This window comes from Neoarius graeffei, chromosome 28, assembly GCF_027579695.1.
Source record: "Neoarius graeffei isolate fNeoGra1 chromosome 28, fNeoGra1.pri, whole genome shotgun sequence".
Lineage (NCBI taxonomy): Eukaryota > Metazoa > Chordata > Actinopteri > Siluriformes > Ariidae > Neoarius > Neoarius graeffei.
In genome coordinates, this window is record NC_083596.1 from 10834155 (window position 1) to 10854036 (window position 19882).

A 19882-nucleotide genomic window follows, 5' to 3' on the forward strand; every position below is an offset into this window, starting at 1 on the left:
CTCTCTGTTCTCTGTGTCACGTTGAGTTTACGAAAGGAGTCCGAGGGAGAACGGGGTTTTGTCTTAGCAGCGTGGCTACAGGCGCCGATAGCAGCAAGTATGTGTGCGCGCAGCTTGGTCAAGCCCCTCCCCCTCCCCCCATGGCCCGCCCCCACCCTCTACCCTTCCCCGCCTCCTGCTTCTCATTAGCAAAACGACGCACTGGGAAAAGCGCTGAAATGGGGCTTTCTCCCAGGAGGCTATATTTACGTGCTGAGGGTTCATTTCGAGAAAGGCTGCGGATATAACATCCGGAAGCCTCCACGAGCCCGTTTAAAGCATCGACAAACCACCATGCCATGGGACCTTTAAGAGTAACTCTAAAAACGGTTTACGTGCACTTCAGAGAAAATTTAACAATTGTATTTATTTAAATAGCAATTCTGGCTTCATGGATTTCTCCAATCTTGAATGTGAATTGTCTCGATGCTGCATTTGATTCACCTTGTAAGTGGTAATTCACAAGTTGAAATGATGTCATTTTTGGCCTCTGCACTTACAACAAATGGAGTGCAACAAACATACAACCCCAGTTCCAAAAAAGTCGGGACGCTTTGTAAACTGTAAATAAAGACGCAATGCGATAATTTGCAAATCATGGAAACCTTATATATTTCATTGAAAATAGTACAAAGACAACATATCAAATGTTGAAACTGACCAATTTTATTGTTTTTTGAAAAATATATGCTCAGTTTGAATTTGATGTCAGCAACACGTTTCAGAAAAGTTGGGACAGAGGCAGGTTTACCACTGTGTTGCATCACCTCTACTTTTAACAACACTCTGTAAATGTTTGGGAACTGAAGAGACCAATTGCTGTAGTTTTGAAAGAGAAATGTTGTCCCATTCTTGCCTGATATACAATTTCAGTTGCCCAACAGTTTGGGGTCTCCTACGTCGTATTTTGCGCTGCATAATGCACCAAATGTTTTAAATAGAAGACAGGTCTGGACTGCAGGCAGGCCAGTTTAGTACCTGGACTCTTACTACGGAGCCATGCAGTTTTAATATGTGCAAAAAGCGGTTCGGCATTGTCGTGCTGAAAGAAGGAAGGCCTTCCCTGAAAAAGATTTTGTCTGGATGGCAGCATATTGCTCTGAAACATGTATAGATCATTCAGCATTAATTCTGTCTTCCCAGATGTACAAGCTACCCATGTCATGTGCACTAATGCACACTCATACCATCACAGATGCTGCCTTTTGAACTGTGCACTGATAAGCCGGATGGTCCCTCTCCTCTTTGGCCTGGAGGACGTGGTGTCCATGATTTCTAAAAAGAATTTCTACTTTTGATTCGTCAAACCTCGGGACAGTTTTCCACTTCGCCTCAGTCCATCGTAAAAGAGCTCGGGCCCAGAGAAGGTGGCAGGGTTTCTGGATATTGTTTATATCTGGTTTTAACTTGCATTTGTGGATGCAGAAATGAACTGTTTTCATAGACGATGGTTTTCTGAAGTGTTCCTGAGCCCATACAGTGATTTCCACTACAGACACATGTCTGCTTTTAATGCAGCATCGCCTGAGGCCCTGAAGATCACAGGCATCCAGTGTCAGTTTTCAGCCTTGTCTCTTGCATACAGAGATTTCTCCAGATTCTCTGAATCTTTTAATGATATTATGGACCATAGATGATGTGATCCACAAATCCTTTGCAATTTTGCATTGAGGAACGTTATTCTTAAATTGCTGCACTGTTTGCCCACGCAGTCTTTCACAGAGCGGTGAACCCCTCCCCATCTTTACTTCTGAGAGACTCCGCCTCTCTGGTGCCCCTTTTCCACCAAAGCAGTTCCAGGGCTGGTTCGGGGCCAGTGCTTAGTTTGGAACCGGGTTTTCTGTTTCCACTGACAAAGAACTGGCTCTGGGGCCAGAAAAACCGGTTCCAGGCTAGCACCAACTCTCTGCTGGGCCAGAGGAAAGAACCGCTTACGTCAGCGGGGGGCGGAGTTGTTAAGACCAACAACAATAACAAGACCGCGAAAGATCGCCATTTTTAAGCGACGAGAAGCAGCAGCTGTACAAACGCGAAGTAAGTCATCCATTATTATTATTGTTGTTGTTGCTGCTGCTGCTTCTTCCGTGTTGTTTTTGCTTCGATATTTGCGCCAAGGTTTATGCAAACATAGCGACGTAACTGACGTGGCTTCCCTTAGCACTGCGAGCTATGGAAAAGCAAATTGGTTCTCAGCTGGCTCGCAAGTTGAACGAGTTGTGAACCAGCACCAGCACTGGCCCCGAACCAGCCCTGGAACTGATTTGGTGGGAAAGGGGTATGGGATGCTCTTTTTATACCCAATCATCTTACTGACCTGTTGCCAATTAACCAAATTAGGTTGTTGTTTGTTTTTTTTTCACATTACACAACTTTTTCAGTCTTTTGTTACCCCGTCCCAACTTTTCTGAAACGTGTTGCTGACATCAAATTCAAAATGAGCATATATTTTTCAAAAAACAAAAATTTTTCAGTTTCAACATTTGATGTGTTACATTTGTACTATTTTCAATGAAATATAGGGTTTCCACGATTTGCAAATTTTCATACTATGTTTTTATTTATAGTTTGCACAGTGTCCCAACTTTTTTGGAATTGGGGTTGTACATGCCTCCATGCTCATCACGTTTATTTTGTCCTCAAACAGCAAGCTGTAATCAATGTTTTTGATTTAACAAGCGAACATGTTCATCTGTACGTTGACTGATCTGATGGACGGCCTCCACTTGTGGTCTTTACGCAGGAGGAGAAAAAAGGGATCTGGAAACTTACAGTAACACTTTTGTGGCTGAGAACTACAGTTGACTTAGGACTGCGGTTGTCATGAACAGTTTTGCACTCAAGTTTCCATCAATGAAGAGTTACAACATCAACGAAACTGACTTCATGTTAAAACTGTTAATGTTATAGTCATGCTGTCTGTTGTTGCCCAAATGAGGATGGGTTCCCTTTTGAGTCTGGTTCCTCTTGAGGTTTCTTCCTCATGTCGTCTGAGGGAGTTTTTCCTTGCCACAGGCTTGCTCATTTGGGATACATGAGGGATAAAATTAGCTCATGTTTAAAGCCATTCAAATTCTGTAAAGCTGCTTTGCGACAATGTCTATTGTTAAAAGCGCTATAGACCCTTCCCACTGACGTCACCGGAAACCGGAAGTAAACAAACCCTGCGCCATATTGGAAGACCAAATCGGGTTTTCAGAAAAGGAAAGAAAATAAACGCAGGGTCGAAAATACAAAAAAGGAGGCAGAAAAAGCAAAACGAGTTAAGGTAGGACAAATGGTTACTTTTCTGAGGCAGCCCGCCGTGGCTGCAGGCTTTCAGTTGTGTCATTGAATGGTTACTTTTCTGAGGCAGCCCGCCGTGGCTGCCTGCAGGCTTATTTATTATAGCCCATTTAGTTAAAATAGTTGATATAAAATGTTTATAGTTATAGTTATGTGATGGTTGCCCTCAGTGTTCAAACTATGCCGATATTTTCGGGGGGTCCCTTTTTTTCCCTGGGGGGGTGCTTGTGCTTGTCTCGGAGCGCGGATTTCCAAACACATGAGAAGCCCATCTTACGCACATATCACGTGGACTCCACACGCATCGCGTCTGAAGTCATAACTCATCAGGGGAAATCGTGTCCGCATTGGCATGTTCAAAAAACAACCTCGCGTCAACAATGATACCACACGCAAGAAAAAAAAAAAAACAGTCAGGCTACTCAACAACCAACCTGGCAGCAGCAGTCGTTGTCATATCGGTTTATTTTATCTTTGATGTAAACACAACACTTCGGATATGCAAATGCTTCCCGTTATACACGACTGCTATGTCAATAAACATCATTTTGCCAATATTTTAGAGACCCCCCCAACATTTCCCAAATCATGTTTTCAAGGGATCTCATGTCTGTTTCAGGGGATCTCGGATCCCCCGAGTACCCCCGTAGTTCGAACACTGGTTGTCCTGATTTCGACTGGTGGGTTTTTTTTTTTTTTTGGGGGGGGGGGTTGCGCGATGTTGCACCCGGGTCCAGATTAGGGCAGAACCGGCCCTGGCTACATTTCAGGTGTAGTTTGTTTTATGTATGTATGTACTTGCATAGATGTGTACTTGGTCTTCCAATATGGCGACTACCGAAATCTCGCGGCGCGGTGACGTCATGCGGGAAGGGTCTATAGAAATAAACTTGACTGAGCTGAAGCAAGTATAACTCATTTAAAGGCAAAAAGTGCTACTTTGTTTGCGCTAGGGCTGTGCGATATGGGAAAAAATGAATATCCCGATACATTTTCTCCATTTCACGATATACGATATATATCTCGATATATTTAAATCTCCTCTAAAGGACCCCATGAAATCTAACTTTTACTCTTTACTGTTTTCACTACAATCCCTGCAGATTAAATAACATTCTTGGTTAACTTTACAGGTGGTTTTCAACAACACATTTTAAATTTTCATGTTAGTGATTAATCACAATTGAATTGAAATAAGACTATTTTTATTCAACAAAAGATGTGGCACAAACTGCAAAAACAATCTTGAAAATTGCAACAAAGGGGCCGTACAATACAGAGCTGCTCAGAGCTCAAACCAATAAAGTGCAAGCTCAACACTGAGAATGACATTTAGCCTAAATAAGAAAAGTGCTCATTCATTAAATTATTTAAAAAAATAGATCTCCAAGCTGTTAACCTGACTACTGAGAACCACTGGAACATTCACAATAGAGAGAGAGATTGAGGGAGAGAAGAGAGAGATCTGCAAAACATCATTTTTCTCTTTGCACACTTTTGAACTGAATGTTTTCTGGCGCTGACTCTCAGATGTGTAGAATTCCGGCTGCTGCCTTTCGTGATGACAGGTTTTTTTGCACACTTTACAAACTGGCATTTGCTGTTCCACGTCCTCCTCGCGATATCCAAAAAAAATGCCAGATGACTGACCCCTTACTAGTTCTTTTAGGAACCAATTCGTCCGCTTCCATTTTTAATTTGTCGCTGAAATTGACAGAGCTTACACGGTAGCCTATGCAGCACCAGCGATTGCACGAACTGAGTCAGCGCTGTAAACCAGAACTAGGAAATCTTCCCGCCGGCAGTGTTGCCAGATACTGCTGACGTTTTCCAGCCCAAAATATGTTCAAAACCCGTCAAAACGCACTTAAAACCGCCCAATCTGGCAACACGACCGAAACTAGAAAATCTTCCCGGAAGTTCCTTTCAGCACCGAGATGTCGCCCGGGATTGGTTGGCGAGTGCGTGACGTTATTGTTTTATTTACCCTTAGGCAGCCTCTCACGTTACTGCCTGAGGGACAGAGAGATGTTTTAAACAAACACAACACGAACGCAAGTCGGAAGATGACCATAAAATACTCGATAGTTACGATATAATAATTTTATGCATCGCACACAGAATTTTCGGCGATATATCGAGTATATTCGATATATCGCACAGCCCTAGTTTGCGCTGGCTGTTCAGAGCAGCCATGTTGATTTGACGTCAGTCCATAAACACAGAACGAACTCGTAGCTGAAAAGGCTGACTACACCAAGCTAACAAGTGGGAATTTCAAACTGAGGGGGTGCTTTCTGTGGCTTTTACTGGTAGGAGGTTGGGAATTACAAGTTGCAATGGCAAGTCGAACACAGCATCACCACTAACTGAAAACCCTGACTCAGGCACAGACCAAACACAAACCTACAGTACATAACACTGGGGAACAATTTGAAAAAAATTCTGTCGCGTTAGATTTTTATGCTGATTAACACTAAAATTGCAAAATTGCAGTCAGTTTTTTTTCCTAGCACGTCAAGTTTTTTCTCCACAGCTTACCCTCCAGATAAGCAAAATTCCACTGTAGTAAGACTATTTGAAGGTTATGGAAGAACGTTATCAGGGTAGATGGGATGTACATATGATGGCTGACTATTGCTGGAGCATCAAACGCGATAGTCCTCAAGTTGAACACTCCAGAAAGAGCTATAAACGTAAATTTTTACCTTAACTACTTGCACACAATTATAATTACAGTAGCCATATCCTTTGTAAAAACATAAGTGTTAAATAAACATTGCAGTCATGCCTGTTTCTTTCATATTTCATTGCATGTCAATATTTGTACATTTTTATAAAACAAGCACATATCTGTTAAGTACAGTATTTTTCATATTTTTTAAGAAAACGGGGATCCTATAGTTCAAAAACTTGACGTGATAGAGAAAAAACGAGATCAGTTTTGGATTCCGCACCCAAAAATTAGTTAAAAACAGCTGTCAGACCTAACTCAACAAAAATTCTGTTCCCCAGTGTGATTAACAGTTATTCCACGAAATCCGAGTCGTACATGAGCTGATACCCGATGAGGCGCGTAGCACCAACTTGGCTCTAAACCATGCACGACGAGATTGGGTGGAATAATTGTTTTATTCTATCCACATTCACTGGATTTTGAGAAACGGCGCATTTTTATTTTTTGCAAATTTGATAAATTAAAAACTTTATACAAAACGTCTGACAAAATGATTTCTGCTTAGGCAGACTTCTTAAAAACCTATCGATAGCTGCACAAATTGACTTTAGTGTTGGTTTTTTTTTTGTAGAAAGTGCTGTCTTGCTGAGGTATAGAATAGCCTTCGACGTTTTTTTTATTCTTCCGTGGACATTTCAGTTCTGTAATTTTCAAACTTCTTTGGGCTTTTGAAACACTCTCTCAAAAAAAAAAAATTTTAATGCTTAAAGTGCTGAGGACACGTTTTTGACATCTTTGGCGATGTTTTATAACATAAAAAGTAATTCCCGATGATCCATATATTAATTCACGAAGGCGCCTATTTTACAAGTTATGATGATAAACGCGGCTATTTGGGCAAATTTGACGGGGCTGCAGCACCCAGGAGACAAAGGAGGAGGAGGAGCTATATGACGTCAGCGAAAGAACCTTCCTCCTCACTTACCAGTTTGTTGTTGATGCGACAGGTGTTCAGTTTATCATTATTAGTATTTTTATTAGACATTATTATACATTATTATATATATAGTTATTATGCCTTCGCGTTGTGTTGCCGGCTTTTGCTCCAAAACCCACAAGGATGGGGTAAGTTTATTCAAGTTTCCCAGAGATCCCGAGCTGCATGCGAAGTGGGTGAAGCAAGTCAGGCGCACTCGTGACAAGTGGGAGCCCTCACCAACATCCGTCCTGTGCTCTGAACACTTCGATTTGGATTGTTTTGACACCCTTCCCAGCTTAAAAGAATCTCTTGGGTGTTCAGTTCAGCACAAACGTGTGTTCCTACCATCAGCAGTGCCTACACAGTGTTGCCAGATTGGGAGGTTTCCCGCCCAGTTGGGCGGTTTCAAGTGCATTTTGGTGGGGTTTGAACATATTTTGGGCTGGAAAACGTCAGCAGTATCTGGCAACAGATACTGCTGACGTTTTCCAGCCCAAAATATGTTCAAACCCCACCAAAATGCACTTGAAACCGCCCAACTGGCCGGGAAACCTCCCAATCTGGCAACACTGCCAGTATTCCGGAGGGGGTCTACTAGTAGCTATGCCGGATCCAAAGACAGTCCTCCTGTCAGAACATGTGTTGTGAAATGACATAAGATAAAGGTACGTAGAGCTATAGATTCTACATGATAATCATAAATGTAATCCTAAAGTCGGCGTGATATCAGTCATGTATTTGCTTGTGAAAGCTTGCGGCTTTCATGTAACTGCCGCCTAGCAACGAGAGGCAAAGGGTAAAGAGGGTAGGCTATCATAGATTCTATTCGGAAGAGATCAACACAATTCTAGACTCCCAGAAGAGGAAGAGCTAGCACTAGAGAGTTCACCGGCGTTTTCATGCGCCATTTCCATTGAGTAGAACCAGAGTAGGACAGCCAGTGAACCGCAGCGTGTTCTCCCGCTGACGTCACAACATGGCCGCGAGCCACGGACCCAGCTTTCTTGCGCTGTGCAATTAAAAGTTGGATATTTGCGTAACAACAGCTTCTTTTCACGTAATTATAACAGAAATCTAACGTTTGCCATGTTGTATAGTTTATTTAAGAAATTGCATAGAGTCATGTTCGTGTCATCAGCCCTTTAAAGATGAAGAATGCAAACAAACCGGTGAAATGACAGGAGCAATTTGTGAAAAATGCTATAATAATAATTCTGGGGGGGGGGGGACGTTCTTACCATCAAATACCTTCAGTCCATATTTTGTTGCTTTTTTGTATTTTTTGGGGGGTTTGGTTTTCAAGTAGTTTTTATTTTGTCCTCGGTTGGTTCAGCAACACGCTCTGCCATTTTGTTTTTCTCTACTCGCGGTGTATGAGCTGATAGCCTAGTAATAGCGTAGCCAATCAGAACGTGCGATTGCTCATATCCGGTGAATGTGGATAGAATAATCAGAAATAGCTACTGAAGAGAAGATATATTCAGGGTTACTACTGTTAAAAAGAGAAATATCTGCTCACATTCTGCAGTGGGGCAGGACTCGGGATGGGCAGCAGTCCTCCACCGGGCATCAAACTGGGCACTGGGGCTGCAGGTGCCAGAAGGGACAGAGCCTTGGCTTCCTCTGGGATCTTTCCTATGGGGCAAGTGACCTGGTGTGAGAGCGAGTAATGGAGAGCAACAGCACTTTCTCCCTTCTAAATGCACACAAGAGAGAGGAGATCCAAGACCGATCACACATGAGCCTGTCACTAAGTCCAATTTACTAGCATAGCTATCTTTTAACCTGGCTCACTTTACTATTGTCCTAAAAGTAGCATTTAGAAACCAAGCAAAAAAAAAATAAAGTCCTTTTCCTTCTTTTCTCTTAAAAAAAAAGAAAAGAAAAAAAAATTAACACAAATGTAGAGAATGAGGTAACACTTTGTGGTATAGGTCACCTGTACTGGAAACATAATGGGCATGAACCATACGATATCAAGCATGGGCGCTTTTCTCCTTGGGGCAATCGTGTCGCAGTGTTGGAAAGGGTGTGCAACACAAGACAACCGTTCATGTTGGCTGCATCACTAATAGCACACAGAACATCAGATACAGAAGAGAAGAACATTTTAAGTGTCTTTCAAAAAAAAAAAAAAACTTAAAAAAATTTCCCATTCCTCCCCCCAAAAGAAAGTGTAACTCGTGGGGGAAAAAAAGTTTTTTTTTTTTTAATTAATTCTTGCATGCGTTGAGTGAAAGACTGTCTAATACTTGATCGTGTTGGGTAAGAAAAGCGTATGGGTAGATTAGAATCGAAATTGATTCATCCAATAAGTAAGTAAATAAATAAATAGGTAGCTAGATTCCTTTTAATCAACTAGCCGATAATATGTACAGTAACTTCCTTAATCCTTAAGTAAAGGTTAATTCAAGTTAATATAAGTGCTCAGTCATAACGGTAAGCTGAAAGAGTATTTGTGGTTATCATACAGGATCCTTAAGACAAAGTGAAAGCATGGCAATACCGATAGAGAGAGAGAGAGAGAGAGAGAGAGAGAGAGAGATTAAACAGAGATCAGAATTAATCGCCAGCCACGGCTGCCTGTGTACCGTTGAAATTCCCCTTCATTACTGGATGCCAACCTGGACAGCTTTGAGAGACACGCAAAAGTGGACAACTGCATAGGGAAGAGGAGGAATGGTGGGGACTTGGGGACAGAAGGAAAAAAAAAAAAAGAAACAAAACCAAAAAGAAAACAATGAATTATGCAATAGCCTCTTCTAAGAGGCAAACAAGACACAATGTCAGAGGAAAAAAAAAAAAAAAAGAGACAAAAGGAAAAGAAACAGGGGAAAGAAAAGAAAAAAAAAAAAAAAAAGAGACAAGGTGTCCATCTTGGAAGGTTCAGCAGCTACGCTCCTGGTCACAATCCCCCCTTGAAGGCAGCGTGGGCCCCAGCGGGTTTAGTGGCTTGGAAAACAAAGCCTTGAGTCAGGCTAGTGTAGTACTGTAACGCCTGGGCCACTCTAGTCATCTGATATGCACACATAATCAACACAGAAAAAAAGATACAGAAACCAAATTAATTAGCGCAGTAAGCCATCCTGCAGCACCAAGTCACGAGGACAAGCAATTGTGTTTCATTTTTTAAATTCCAGGGACAGATCAGCTCATTTAGGATACCATCGTTCATAACAAACTGCATACTTTTGTATTTGTTCATTTGAGCGACAAATGTTAAAAGAAACAACCACCAAAATAAAAAAATAAATAAAATAAAACAAAAAATAAAATAAATAAACCAACAGCTTGTTAAGGTAGACCTAGTTACTCAAGTACAGTCTTGATTGTTTCACACCTTGACAGAGCGTCTCACGACATTAAAACCACAACGTAGGCGTGTGCACGCTGCGTGTAGCCTTTTCTCATAACCTTGAACAAACAAAATAAATAAAATATCACACACCACCTTGCAATACAGTCGATCGATCAAACCACACAGACTCGTTACGTTTAAGTCTGGATCAGGAATTGTCTCAACAAGCAAGAAGGCTTTGTGCAGCTGCAGTGCGACAAGGCCTATGAAAGAGTGTACACGTGTTTATCAGGTTTAAAATGTTAAGTCGGTCTTTAAACAATTATAATCGTGTTCTGTAGCAGGGGTCATCAACTGGTGGTGTTTCAGCGGATAAAACCGGATCATGCCGACCGCTGGCTGCAGATTCTACTGTTGTTTTTTTAAACGTGACTTGTGTAGCAGGTCCTCATTTCAGCCAATCACATGCGTTTATGCTAATTACAGGGTTAGTCAAAATTATGTGAACACTAATGGATTATTTTTCTCCTGCAGATAGATGTACGCCATGGGTGACAGATTAAATGGTACTGTTGCTCGCTGGTTTTTGTGTGTTGAACACGATGGCGAACAGGTTGAGACCGTCCTGTAAATCATCTTGCACATATAATGTATGTTTTGTGAATTAAGGTGTTAAAATAATTTTGACTAACCCTGTATTTAGCAGAAAGCAGCTCATCAAGAACGGAGCGTCTTACAGACTTTCACGGCTTTTACAATTCATTTACGCTCTCTGGTCTGATTGAAGAATTTTTTTTGACAGCGGTTACGAATATGACGACTAAAGCCTTATTCGGACTGGATTAGTTTATCATGGGCACCTCTGGTTTAAGGTTTTTACACGCCTCCTCAGTGATGCGACTCTTGCATCCAGACAGCAATAAAATGCCCAAAGGGTGGGCTTTATTTTCTACAAACCCGGATGCTTGTGTCATGTGGTCGGACGATCACTCTTCAGTCGCAACATGGCGTCCAAATGGCTGAAGAGGCAACGAAGTAGAGAAAAGATGCTGGCTCTTATGGTTCAGTTTGGGGTGAAACAAAGGGTCCGGTAACAATTCGAAAGCACAATAAAACCAGGACTTTACCCAGAAAAAAACCCAAACAAACATCAGAGCGGTGCTAGTGATGTGGAACCCAGTCCGTAAGGGCTGGCCTGGCCCAGAGGACTTCAAATGGTGCAATCTGGTGGCATCTATGGCTGATTCAGGCGCAAGTGAACATTATTAAATTTGCTGGTTTTTTTACCTTGTCAAATATACACGGGGCAAAATTAGATTTGAAATAAACACTTCGTAGTAGTACACCTCTTCATTTTCCAATTCCATGATGCCAGGAACAGAATCGAGCTCAAGTCACACAACAGCGCCATCTAGTGACCAGCGCCTAAAACGTGGTTTTATGTATGGCTTTGAATGGCAGTCAGCGAACGCACCGAAACCCTTTATTTTCACTTCAGGGTTGAGTATCAGGATAGCCGAGACCTATATATTACAACATCGTCCTATATCTATAGTTACTTATTTTCAGAGGGGAATAGAAGATATTTACACTACCGTTCAAAAGTTTGGGGTCACTTTGAAATGTCCTTATTTTTGAAAGAAAAGCACTGTTCTTTTCAATGAAGATCACTTTAAACTAATCAGAAATCCACTCTATACATTGCTAATGTGGTAAATAACTATTCTAGCTGCAAATGCCTGGTTTTTGGTAGTCTGGCTAACGCGACTTCAAAGCTCTGCGAGCATTTGGTCTGGCAAAGATATTAAGCCCAACCGTTTCCCAAAGTGCGTGGTTGACCCGCCTCCCTGAAATGCCTCAGTTTGCTACTGGTCGAAGCCAGAAAAGGCTGTGACGAAGCTTAAACCAATCACATCACTCTTTCCTCTGACGTATGTGACGCGACGGGGCTAACTGGTAGATTAAACTCTTACCGAAGCCGGTCGGGAGCAAGGCGAAAACGTCCTTCCTTTCAATAAATACCTCCAAGGCTGCTCTTTGCTCCGTTTTCAATGCGAACTTGCTCCATGTTCGTAATGTTTCTAGTGAATGAAGCGCTTCCGGCATAGATTCTGTAAACAATCTATGGCTTCCGGTCGCAGTTCTACTACGTCAGTGCCTCGAACACGCCTCTACCCAGGGCCGTTGGAGATGCTCAAAGTTGATTGGCTCCCGATTTTTCGGGAGCTTGGAAGAGCTGTAGATAGCCTGCCTTGCCAGACTAAGCTCGCAACAGGCCCTCGTGTTGCGTCACGCTTAGGATGGGCGGGCCCAGGCTAGGTTTTTGGTGCAATATCTCCATAGGTGTATAGAGGCCCATTTCCAGCAACTCTCACTCCAGTGTTCTAATGGTACAATGTGTTTGCTCATTGCCTCAGAAGGCTAATGGATGATTAGAAAACCCTTGTACAATCATGTTAGCACAGCTGAAAACAGTTGAGCTCTTTAGAGAAGCTATAAAACTGACCTTCCTTTGAGCAGATTGAGTTTCTGGAGCATCACATTTGTGGGGTCGATTAAATGCTCAAAATGGCCAGAAAAATGTCTTGACTATATTTTCTATTCATTTTACAACTTATGGTGGTCAATAAAAGTGTGACTTTTCATGGAAAACACAAAATTGTCTGGGTGACCCCAAACTTTTGAACGGTAGTGTAGGTGCGGGAAGTATTCTGCATTGGTCAATTAATGGTATTGATTTTTTTTTTTTTTTGTGCAAGTGACAGTGTGGCGCTGACGTCGCACAACATACTGCAGCGCTGCGTAGCCACGCTTTGGAGAAAGCCCTGAAAACAAATCACAAAGTATACAAAAAGCATCCATTTTTCATTTCCCGACTCAAGAAGTGTTTAATATCTTAAGGAGGGTCACTGATGAAACTCAAAGATCTTTTTTCCAATTCGAGGCATATCTGGATGGGAATAAAATTATCAGACGACTGCCGAGTTTGTTTTTTTTGGGGGGGGCGGGGAAGATAATCCAGCCTGTAATTTTCTCAGAGGAGTAGGGAGAAAAACACAAACAAGGCTGATCTGAATGGAAATTAAAAAAATAAAATAAAATCACACAGGAGTGCCTGTATAATAGAAAATGACCCCATGTAAATTTAATCCTGTCCGAACAGGGCTGAACTTGACTACGGCTTCAACTTCAAAACACGTTAACGTGAAACGCCAGTCGCAGCATCAAACTGACCCTTAATGGTTGAGCATCCTGATCACACTTATCCAAAGCATTTGATCCAAATACCCCTGTTATACTTCGACATCAAGTCTCCATTTCTCTATTAAAAACAACTCAAGCGTCCGTGTATTAATCCATTCGCTAAATCCACCGACAAAACACAAGAAACCAAAATGTCAGGCAAGATCTTCAGGCAAATCCTTAAAGCCAAGTGTGAATGGAAAGAAAGTTAAGAAGTTGTTGTTACTAACCTTCGGCGCATGGCACAACAATAAGAGCTCGGTCAATAAACACAGTGTTGGTTAAATGCTGGGCCACACCAACACTACTCGGGTCCTTGTACTTTATATAACACACTTTAGATGAGAAGGAAAGCGGAGTGTTGCTGGAAAAGAACAGACACAACAAATATTAGTCAAATATTTATTTTAACGCTGAACATTTAGTTCTTTCTAACATTCCTGAACTACCATGTTAACAAATTAAGGAGGGGGGAAAAAAAAAACCACACACCAACCAACCACTTTAAAAGGAACACCTGTACACTTGCTCATTAATATAATTAATTATCTATCAATAATTCATGCCACAATCATGTGGTAGAAGCACAATGCATAAACTCATTCAGATACAGATGAAGTGCTTTGGTTAATGAGATCTCTTTGACTTCAACCATGGCAGAGCTGTTCAGGTCACATGGGCTGGACTTCAGAAACTGTTGATCTTCCAGGATTTTCACAGTTTACACAGAATGGTGCAAAAAACAAGCAAAAAAACCATCCAGTTCTGTTGGCAGAAACGCCTCGTTGACGAGAATGACCAGGGCTGGGTTTCCCAAAAGCCTCTTAACGCTAAAGGCCAATTTATGCTGACAACACAGTCCTCGCAGATGGCGTCTGCGTAGCCCCCCCCTTCGCAGACGCTCTGCGCGCACCTCCCAAAAATTGTGACCACCGCAGAAGCCTCGCAGACAAGAGGGCTCTGATTGGTCCACTCTACATCCGCTGTACACGCACTTCCGCTTCCCTACTTTCCTGGTTTGGTTTGTTTTCACTACCACCATTTTTAAAAACACGAGCGAAGATGGAGCAGCACGAAGAGCGGTTGATCGAGGAAGTGAGGAAGTACGTACATCTATACGACTCCAGTTCTAGTCATTATAAGTAACCGGAGGATAAACACTCCACTAACCACACCCACCAACTACTCCTAGCGATTTCACGCCCCCTTGCGTTGTGGCGGTGAAGAACATCGCGCGCGCCTATTACTCCCCGCTCAACGATAAATTACAACTGTCTGCGAAAAGCTATCTGCGAAAGCCTTGTCGCAAGAGCATGCAGAGGCCCTAAGCGCATCTTAACTGGGAGAATGTGTGTTCGTTGTGATGCTTTCTCTACCATTGAACGATGATCTTTCTGCTACGATGCTTTTGGGAAACCCACCCCCAGACTGGCTAGAGCTGACAGAATGCTACGGTGTCTTAAATAACCACTCTTTACAAACATGCCGAGCAGAAAAGCATCCCAGAATGCACAGCATCGAGGTTGCAAAAGACCACTTCGGGTTGCACTACCGTCAGCTAAGAACAGAAATACGAGGGTCCTTCAAAAAGTTCTCGGCCTCTCTCTTCCAGAAAACGTCACAGGAGAAAAATCGTTCTTGCGTTATTTTTCAACATCGTCTCCTTTAACTTCAATGCACTTGCTCCACTGATGTTCGAGCTTCGCTATCTCTTTATGGAAGGTGATCACATCTTGAGCCCCCAGACACTCCCCAGTAGCACGGAAGACTTCTTCATCACTCTGAAAGTGGCGGCCATGCGAGTGGGATTTCAGTTTGGGGAAACAGATAGAAGTCACGTGAGTAAGGTGCATAGGGCGACAGTTTAAAGCCACATTTGGCTGCTTCTGCCCCCGTCTCCTATGCTGTGTGGACGGGCGCACTGTCCTGGAGCAAGAGCATGCCAGCTCGAAGGTTTCGTCTGCTTTTCTCTTTGGCTGCTTCTTTCATTTGAGCTTTTGTGGACAGTGATATAAGGCTTTATAGTATACAGTTCTGCCCCAAAATGGGAGTTACGCCCCTTGTTTCTGGGCGAGGCCAAGAACTTTTTGAAGTATCCTTGTATAAGGGTACAGGCTCGCTGAAACTAGACAGCTATGAAATTGGATACACATTGCCTGATGTGATGAATCTCAATTTCTGTTATAACATTCAGCAGCCTTGTGCCAACAGTTCAGGCTGGTGGTGGTGGTGGATTGGTGTGGGGAGTTTTCCTAGCACATATTGGATAACCATCAAGCATCATTTGGGTGACACAACTCACTCATCTTACAAAGGCTATTTCCTGCATGATTAATGCACCATTTCGCAAAACACGTCCTCTTCAATGAACGACAGTGAGATCAGCGTACTTCAGTACCCTCGACAGTCACCAAATCTGAATCCAGTAGAGCAGTGTTTCTCAACCACTGGGCTGCGATCCCCCCCCCCAAGTTGAAAAGTCATAGTAGGGTACAACTGCTGGGTTGCATCCAACATCACATCCGCCTCACAGCTAGCAATCAATTCTTTGCGATGGATTATCAGTGAAAATGAGGCATTCTGGTGGCAATATACACGTGAGCTAAAAGTTGTGGTCACGCAACAGGTGAACACTTGACTATCACGCCTTTGCACACTTGAGTCTGGAGCAGCTGTGCACACTCACGGAGCGTGTCGTGTGCGCTCTTGAAACCTAATCGTTATGGGAAACACCCGATACTGATTTGAGTGCAATCGGCATGTGCAGATACAGTGTTTTCACAGACGCTTTGCGAAGTTTTATCATCAACACTGTCACATTTCTTTCTAGTCATGTTTATAACGCTGTTTAAATACTCGGCTTTCATCTGTGTTTTTATAAATATCACGCTTGCTAATAAACACTCTTCCTGCACTTAGATCTGTCTATCTTGTAGTGTCCTGATCCCCAGGTCTTTAACCGAGCCACATATAAAAGTCGTGCTCTTCCAGGTTTTCATCTGCGTGTCCGTGTAGAACGATATCTGCAGCACCTGGTAGTTTAACACTACGTTCACACTGCAGGCTGAAGTGACTCAAATCCGATTTTTTTCGCCCATATGTGACCTGTATCCGATCTTTTATTGACAATATGAACGACACAGATCCGATTTTTTCAAATCCGACCCAGGCCGTTTGGATATGTGGTCCTAATTCCGATTCCTATCCGATCTTTTCATATGCGACTTCAGTCTGAACCGCCAGGTCGCATTCATCCGACTTCCACGTCATCAACAAGCCACAAACGTCACTATTCTGCGCTGAAGTAGGCGGCGGGTCTCTCAAAAAAAGTTACAACAACATGGCGCATGACATCAATGCGACTCCGCACCCACACGTTCCTTTGAACGGAGGTTGCAGTCACTACCCCGCAGAACGCCTGAGCCAAAACCCTTGCCCTCTTCCTTCTCAACCTCCTCCTTAACATCAGGCTATTGTGCATGTTCTGGCTCCATCGCAACAACAACTGCATCATCGCCAGGTACTCCATGCTGGCTACTGTCATACACAGGAAACTTTAGGTTACTTCCGTAAACACTGGCCATGCTCACTGCGTGTGATGTCATCGTATCCTGCAATGCGCATGCGGAACTCTTTTAGGTCGCTTTTCGTTCATACTGAGGATCACATACAAGTCGCATATATTTGTTAATGTGAACGACCTCACAAAAAAATCGGATTTCACAAAAAAATCGGAATTGAGCATTAAGCCTTGCAGTGTGAACGTAGTGTAAGATATCGAGGAACTCAACAGATGAATAATTTTCCAACTCATAGGAAAAATCCTTCTTTGTGAACATGTAAGGATCTATCCCATTGACTGGTTTCTATATCCACTTCTTTTGAGTGTACATCTCATCTCATTATCTCTAGCCGCTTTATCCTGTTCTACAGGGTCGCAGGCAAGCTGGAGCCTATCCCAGCTGACTACGGGCGAAAGGCGGGGTACACCCTGGACAAGTCGCCAGGTCATCACAGGGCTGACACAGACACAGACAACCATTCACACTCACATTCACACCTACGCTCAATTTAGAGTCACCAGTTAACCTAACCTGCATGTCTTTGGACTGTGGGGGAAACCGGAGCACCCGGAGGAAACCCACGCGGACACGGGGAGAACATGCAAACTCCACACAGAAAGGCCCTCGCCGGCCCCGGGGCTCGAACCCAGGACCTTCTTGCTGTGAGGCGACAGCGCTAACCACTACACCACCGTGCCGCCCTTGAGTGTACATTTTGGTTTTAATAACTGTACACAAACACAGTTCTTGTGTTAATGGACCAGACTCCACTTTTGGATCATTAATGCCTTTTGACTGAGAATGCCCTGCATGCATGGTTTCAGGCACATCCATACAGTTTTAAATACAATACGTACAATTAATAACAGGGTTTTTTTTATTGCATTTATTTAATTCCTGGGCTCCCATCTGTAACAGGAAGTGATGTTGTATGCCATGAATACACTTTTTACTATAGATTATTAGATTCTAATAGAACAGATGAGCCAAAATAATTGGGGACCTTTTTTAACTTGTTACAAGTGTGAATAGGTGGGCCTGAAAGTAGAAAAGGTTGAGAACCTCTGCAGTAGAGCACATTCAGGATGTGACAGAATGGAAAATTTGGAGCAGACGACAAATCTGCAGCAATGATGTAATGAAATCATAGCAATAGGAATGGAGCAGAATCTCACACGAAGTCATGCCACAAAGAACTCATGCTCTTCTGAGAACAAAGTGTGGTGGGGTGGATCCTACCAGTATTATATTAGTATGGTGCTCCTAGAGAAGTGGTTGGTCAAGTGTGCACTATTCTTGAGATCTTCCGTTTTGTTCAGATGTGTCACTTTGAAGACGGTCCCTAACCAGTTTGGCGTGGTGAATATCAAACATCTCGGATAAAACGCCTAATTTTGTTCCCTTAAACTATACTTCCTTCGATTAACAAACATTAAAAAGGGTTAAAGTCAGTTATATCTGCAAATTATCCACTTTTTGTTCCTACTGATGTTTAGATAAGCAATCTATAAGTAAAAACCTTCGATTGTTTAGAAATTACATTTATCGCTTAAACCCAATAAGACAAAATAATATAATGGTAAATGTACCTTTGTCTGCGGCCAAATTATAAGAAACATTTCTATTTTATTTTCAATTCTGCTTTTTAGCGTATACAAGAATAACCTATTTATAATTGTACTACATTAAACGTTATGTAAATATTACGCTACCTACACGCTAATATAGCTAGCTAGCTAGCAGTCTGTCTGTTGTGGATACATTAACGTAGATATCATTAAATATATATATATATATATTCTAATGATATTTTTCCGAGAGCAAAAGCTTAAGCATTTAGCTGACTACTTCAAGAAACATACAATTTAAACCAGTTTTGCCCAGAACATATATTGCTTTGTAGCTTGTTTGTTTGTTTATTAACACTCAATGTACAGGCCTGTACATCCTCGGTGTTTCCTGATTGGCGTGGCCCGATAAGAACGCACTTACTCTGGAGGGTAAAGCCGCAACTCTTCGATATCTCCGAGGAATCCGAAGAGAGTTCGCATTTGTTCGCTATTAACAGACGAGGACAGGTTGGTAATCTGAATTACCGCGGTACTTGGCATCCCGTTCATTTCGCTAAAATGCTGTACATAAAGTAATGATTTACATATGTGTATATACAGTCGTCCGTAGCCAGCGTGCTAACATGCTACATAGGACTCGGCTCACAGCACGACACTTTCCCTGATGTGTCGTTCGCGAAGGAGTCGACTCTTTGATTCAGCTCACAGCACTACACTTTCCTTGATGTGTCGTTCCGAAAGGAGTCGACTCTTTGATTCGGCTCACATCACTGCACTCCCTGATGTGTCGTTCGCGAACGAGTCGACTCTTTGATTCGGCTCACAGCACTGCACTTTCCCTGATGTGTCGTTCGCGAACGAGTCGACTCATTGATTCGGTTCACAGCACTATCCCTGATGTGTGGTTCGCGAACGAATCGACTCTTTGATTCGGTTCACAGCACTGTACTTTCCCTGATGTGTAGTTCGCGATCGAGTCGACTCTTTGATTCGGTTCACAGCACTACGTGATGTGTCGTTCGCGAACGAGTCGACTCTTTGATTCGATTCACAGCACTGCACTTTCCCTGATGTGTCGTTCGCGATCGAGTCGACTCTTTGATTCGGCTCATTTAGGTCAACGTTGAGAGCCGAATTTTTTTTTGTAAATGCGTTACTATAGCAGTGTCATTTACTTAAACTGTGTAGAAAAGAATTGCGAGACACGTGTTTATGATGAATTTTCAGGAT

The 19882-nt window shown here is 42.6% G+C and overlaps 1 protein-coding gene across 13 annotated transcripts in view; it reads right to left on the minus strand.

The window, feature by feature from the left end:
* srek1 (splicing regulatory glutamine/lysine-rich protein 1) overlaps positions 1 to 19326 on the minus strand; it is a 40796-nt gene extending 21470 nt beyond the window's left edge. For 5 of the 13 annotated variants that reach the window (XM_060912812.1, XM_060912807.1, XM_060912805.1 and 2 more), the window contains exons 1-3: positions 19074 to 19326; positions 13749 to 13882; positions 8497 to 8612 (exon numbers count right to left, since the gene is read on the minus strand). In XM_060912812.1, the coding sequence (XP_060768795.1) occupies positions 8497 to 8612; positions 13749 to 13882; positions 19074 to 19201 (378 nt within the window). In that variant the 5' untranslated portion in view covers positions 19202 to 19326. Of the gene's footprint in view, positions 1 to 8496; positions 8674 to 8916; positions 9994 to 13748; positions 13883 to 19073 lie in introns of those variants that run through there. The other 8 variants (XM_060912811.1, XM_060912806.1, XM_060912804.1 and 5 more) reach the window with 4 other exon arrangements.
* Positions 19327 to 19882: the final 556 nt, after the last annotated feature.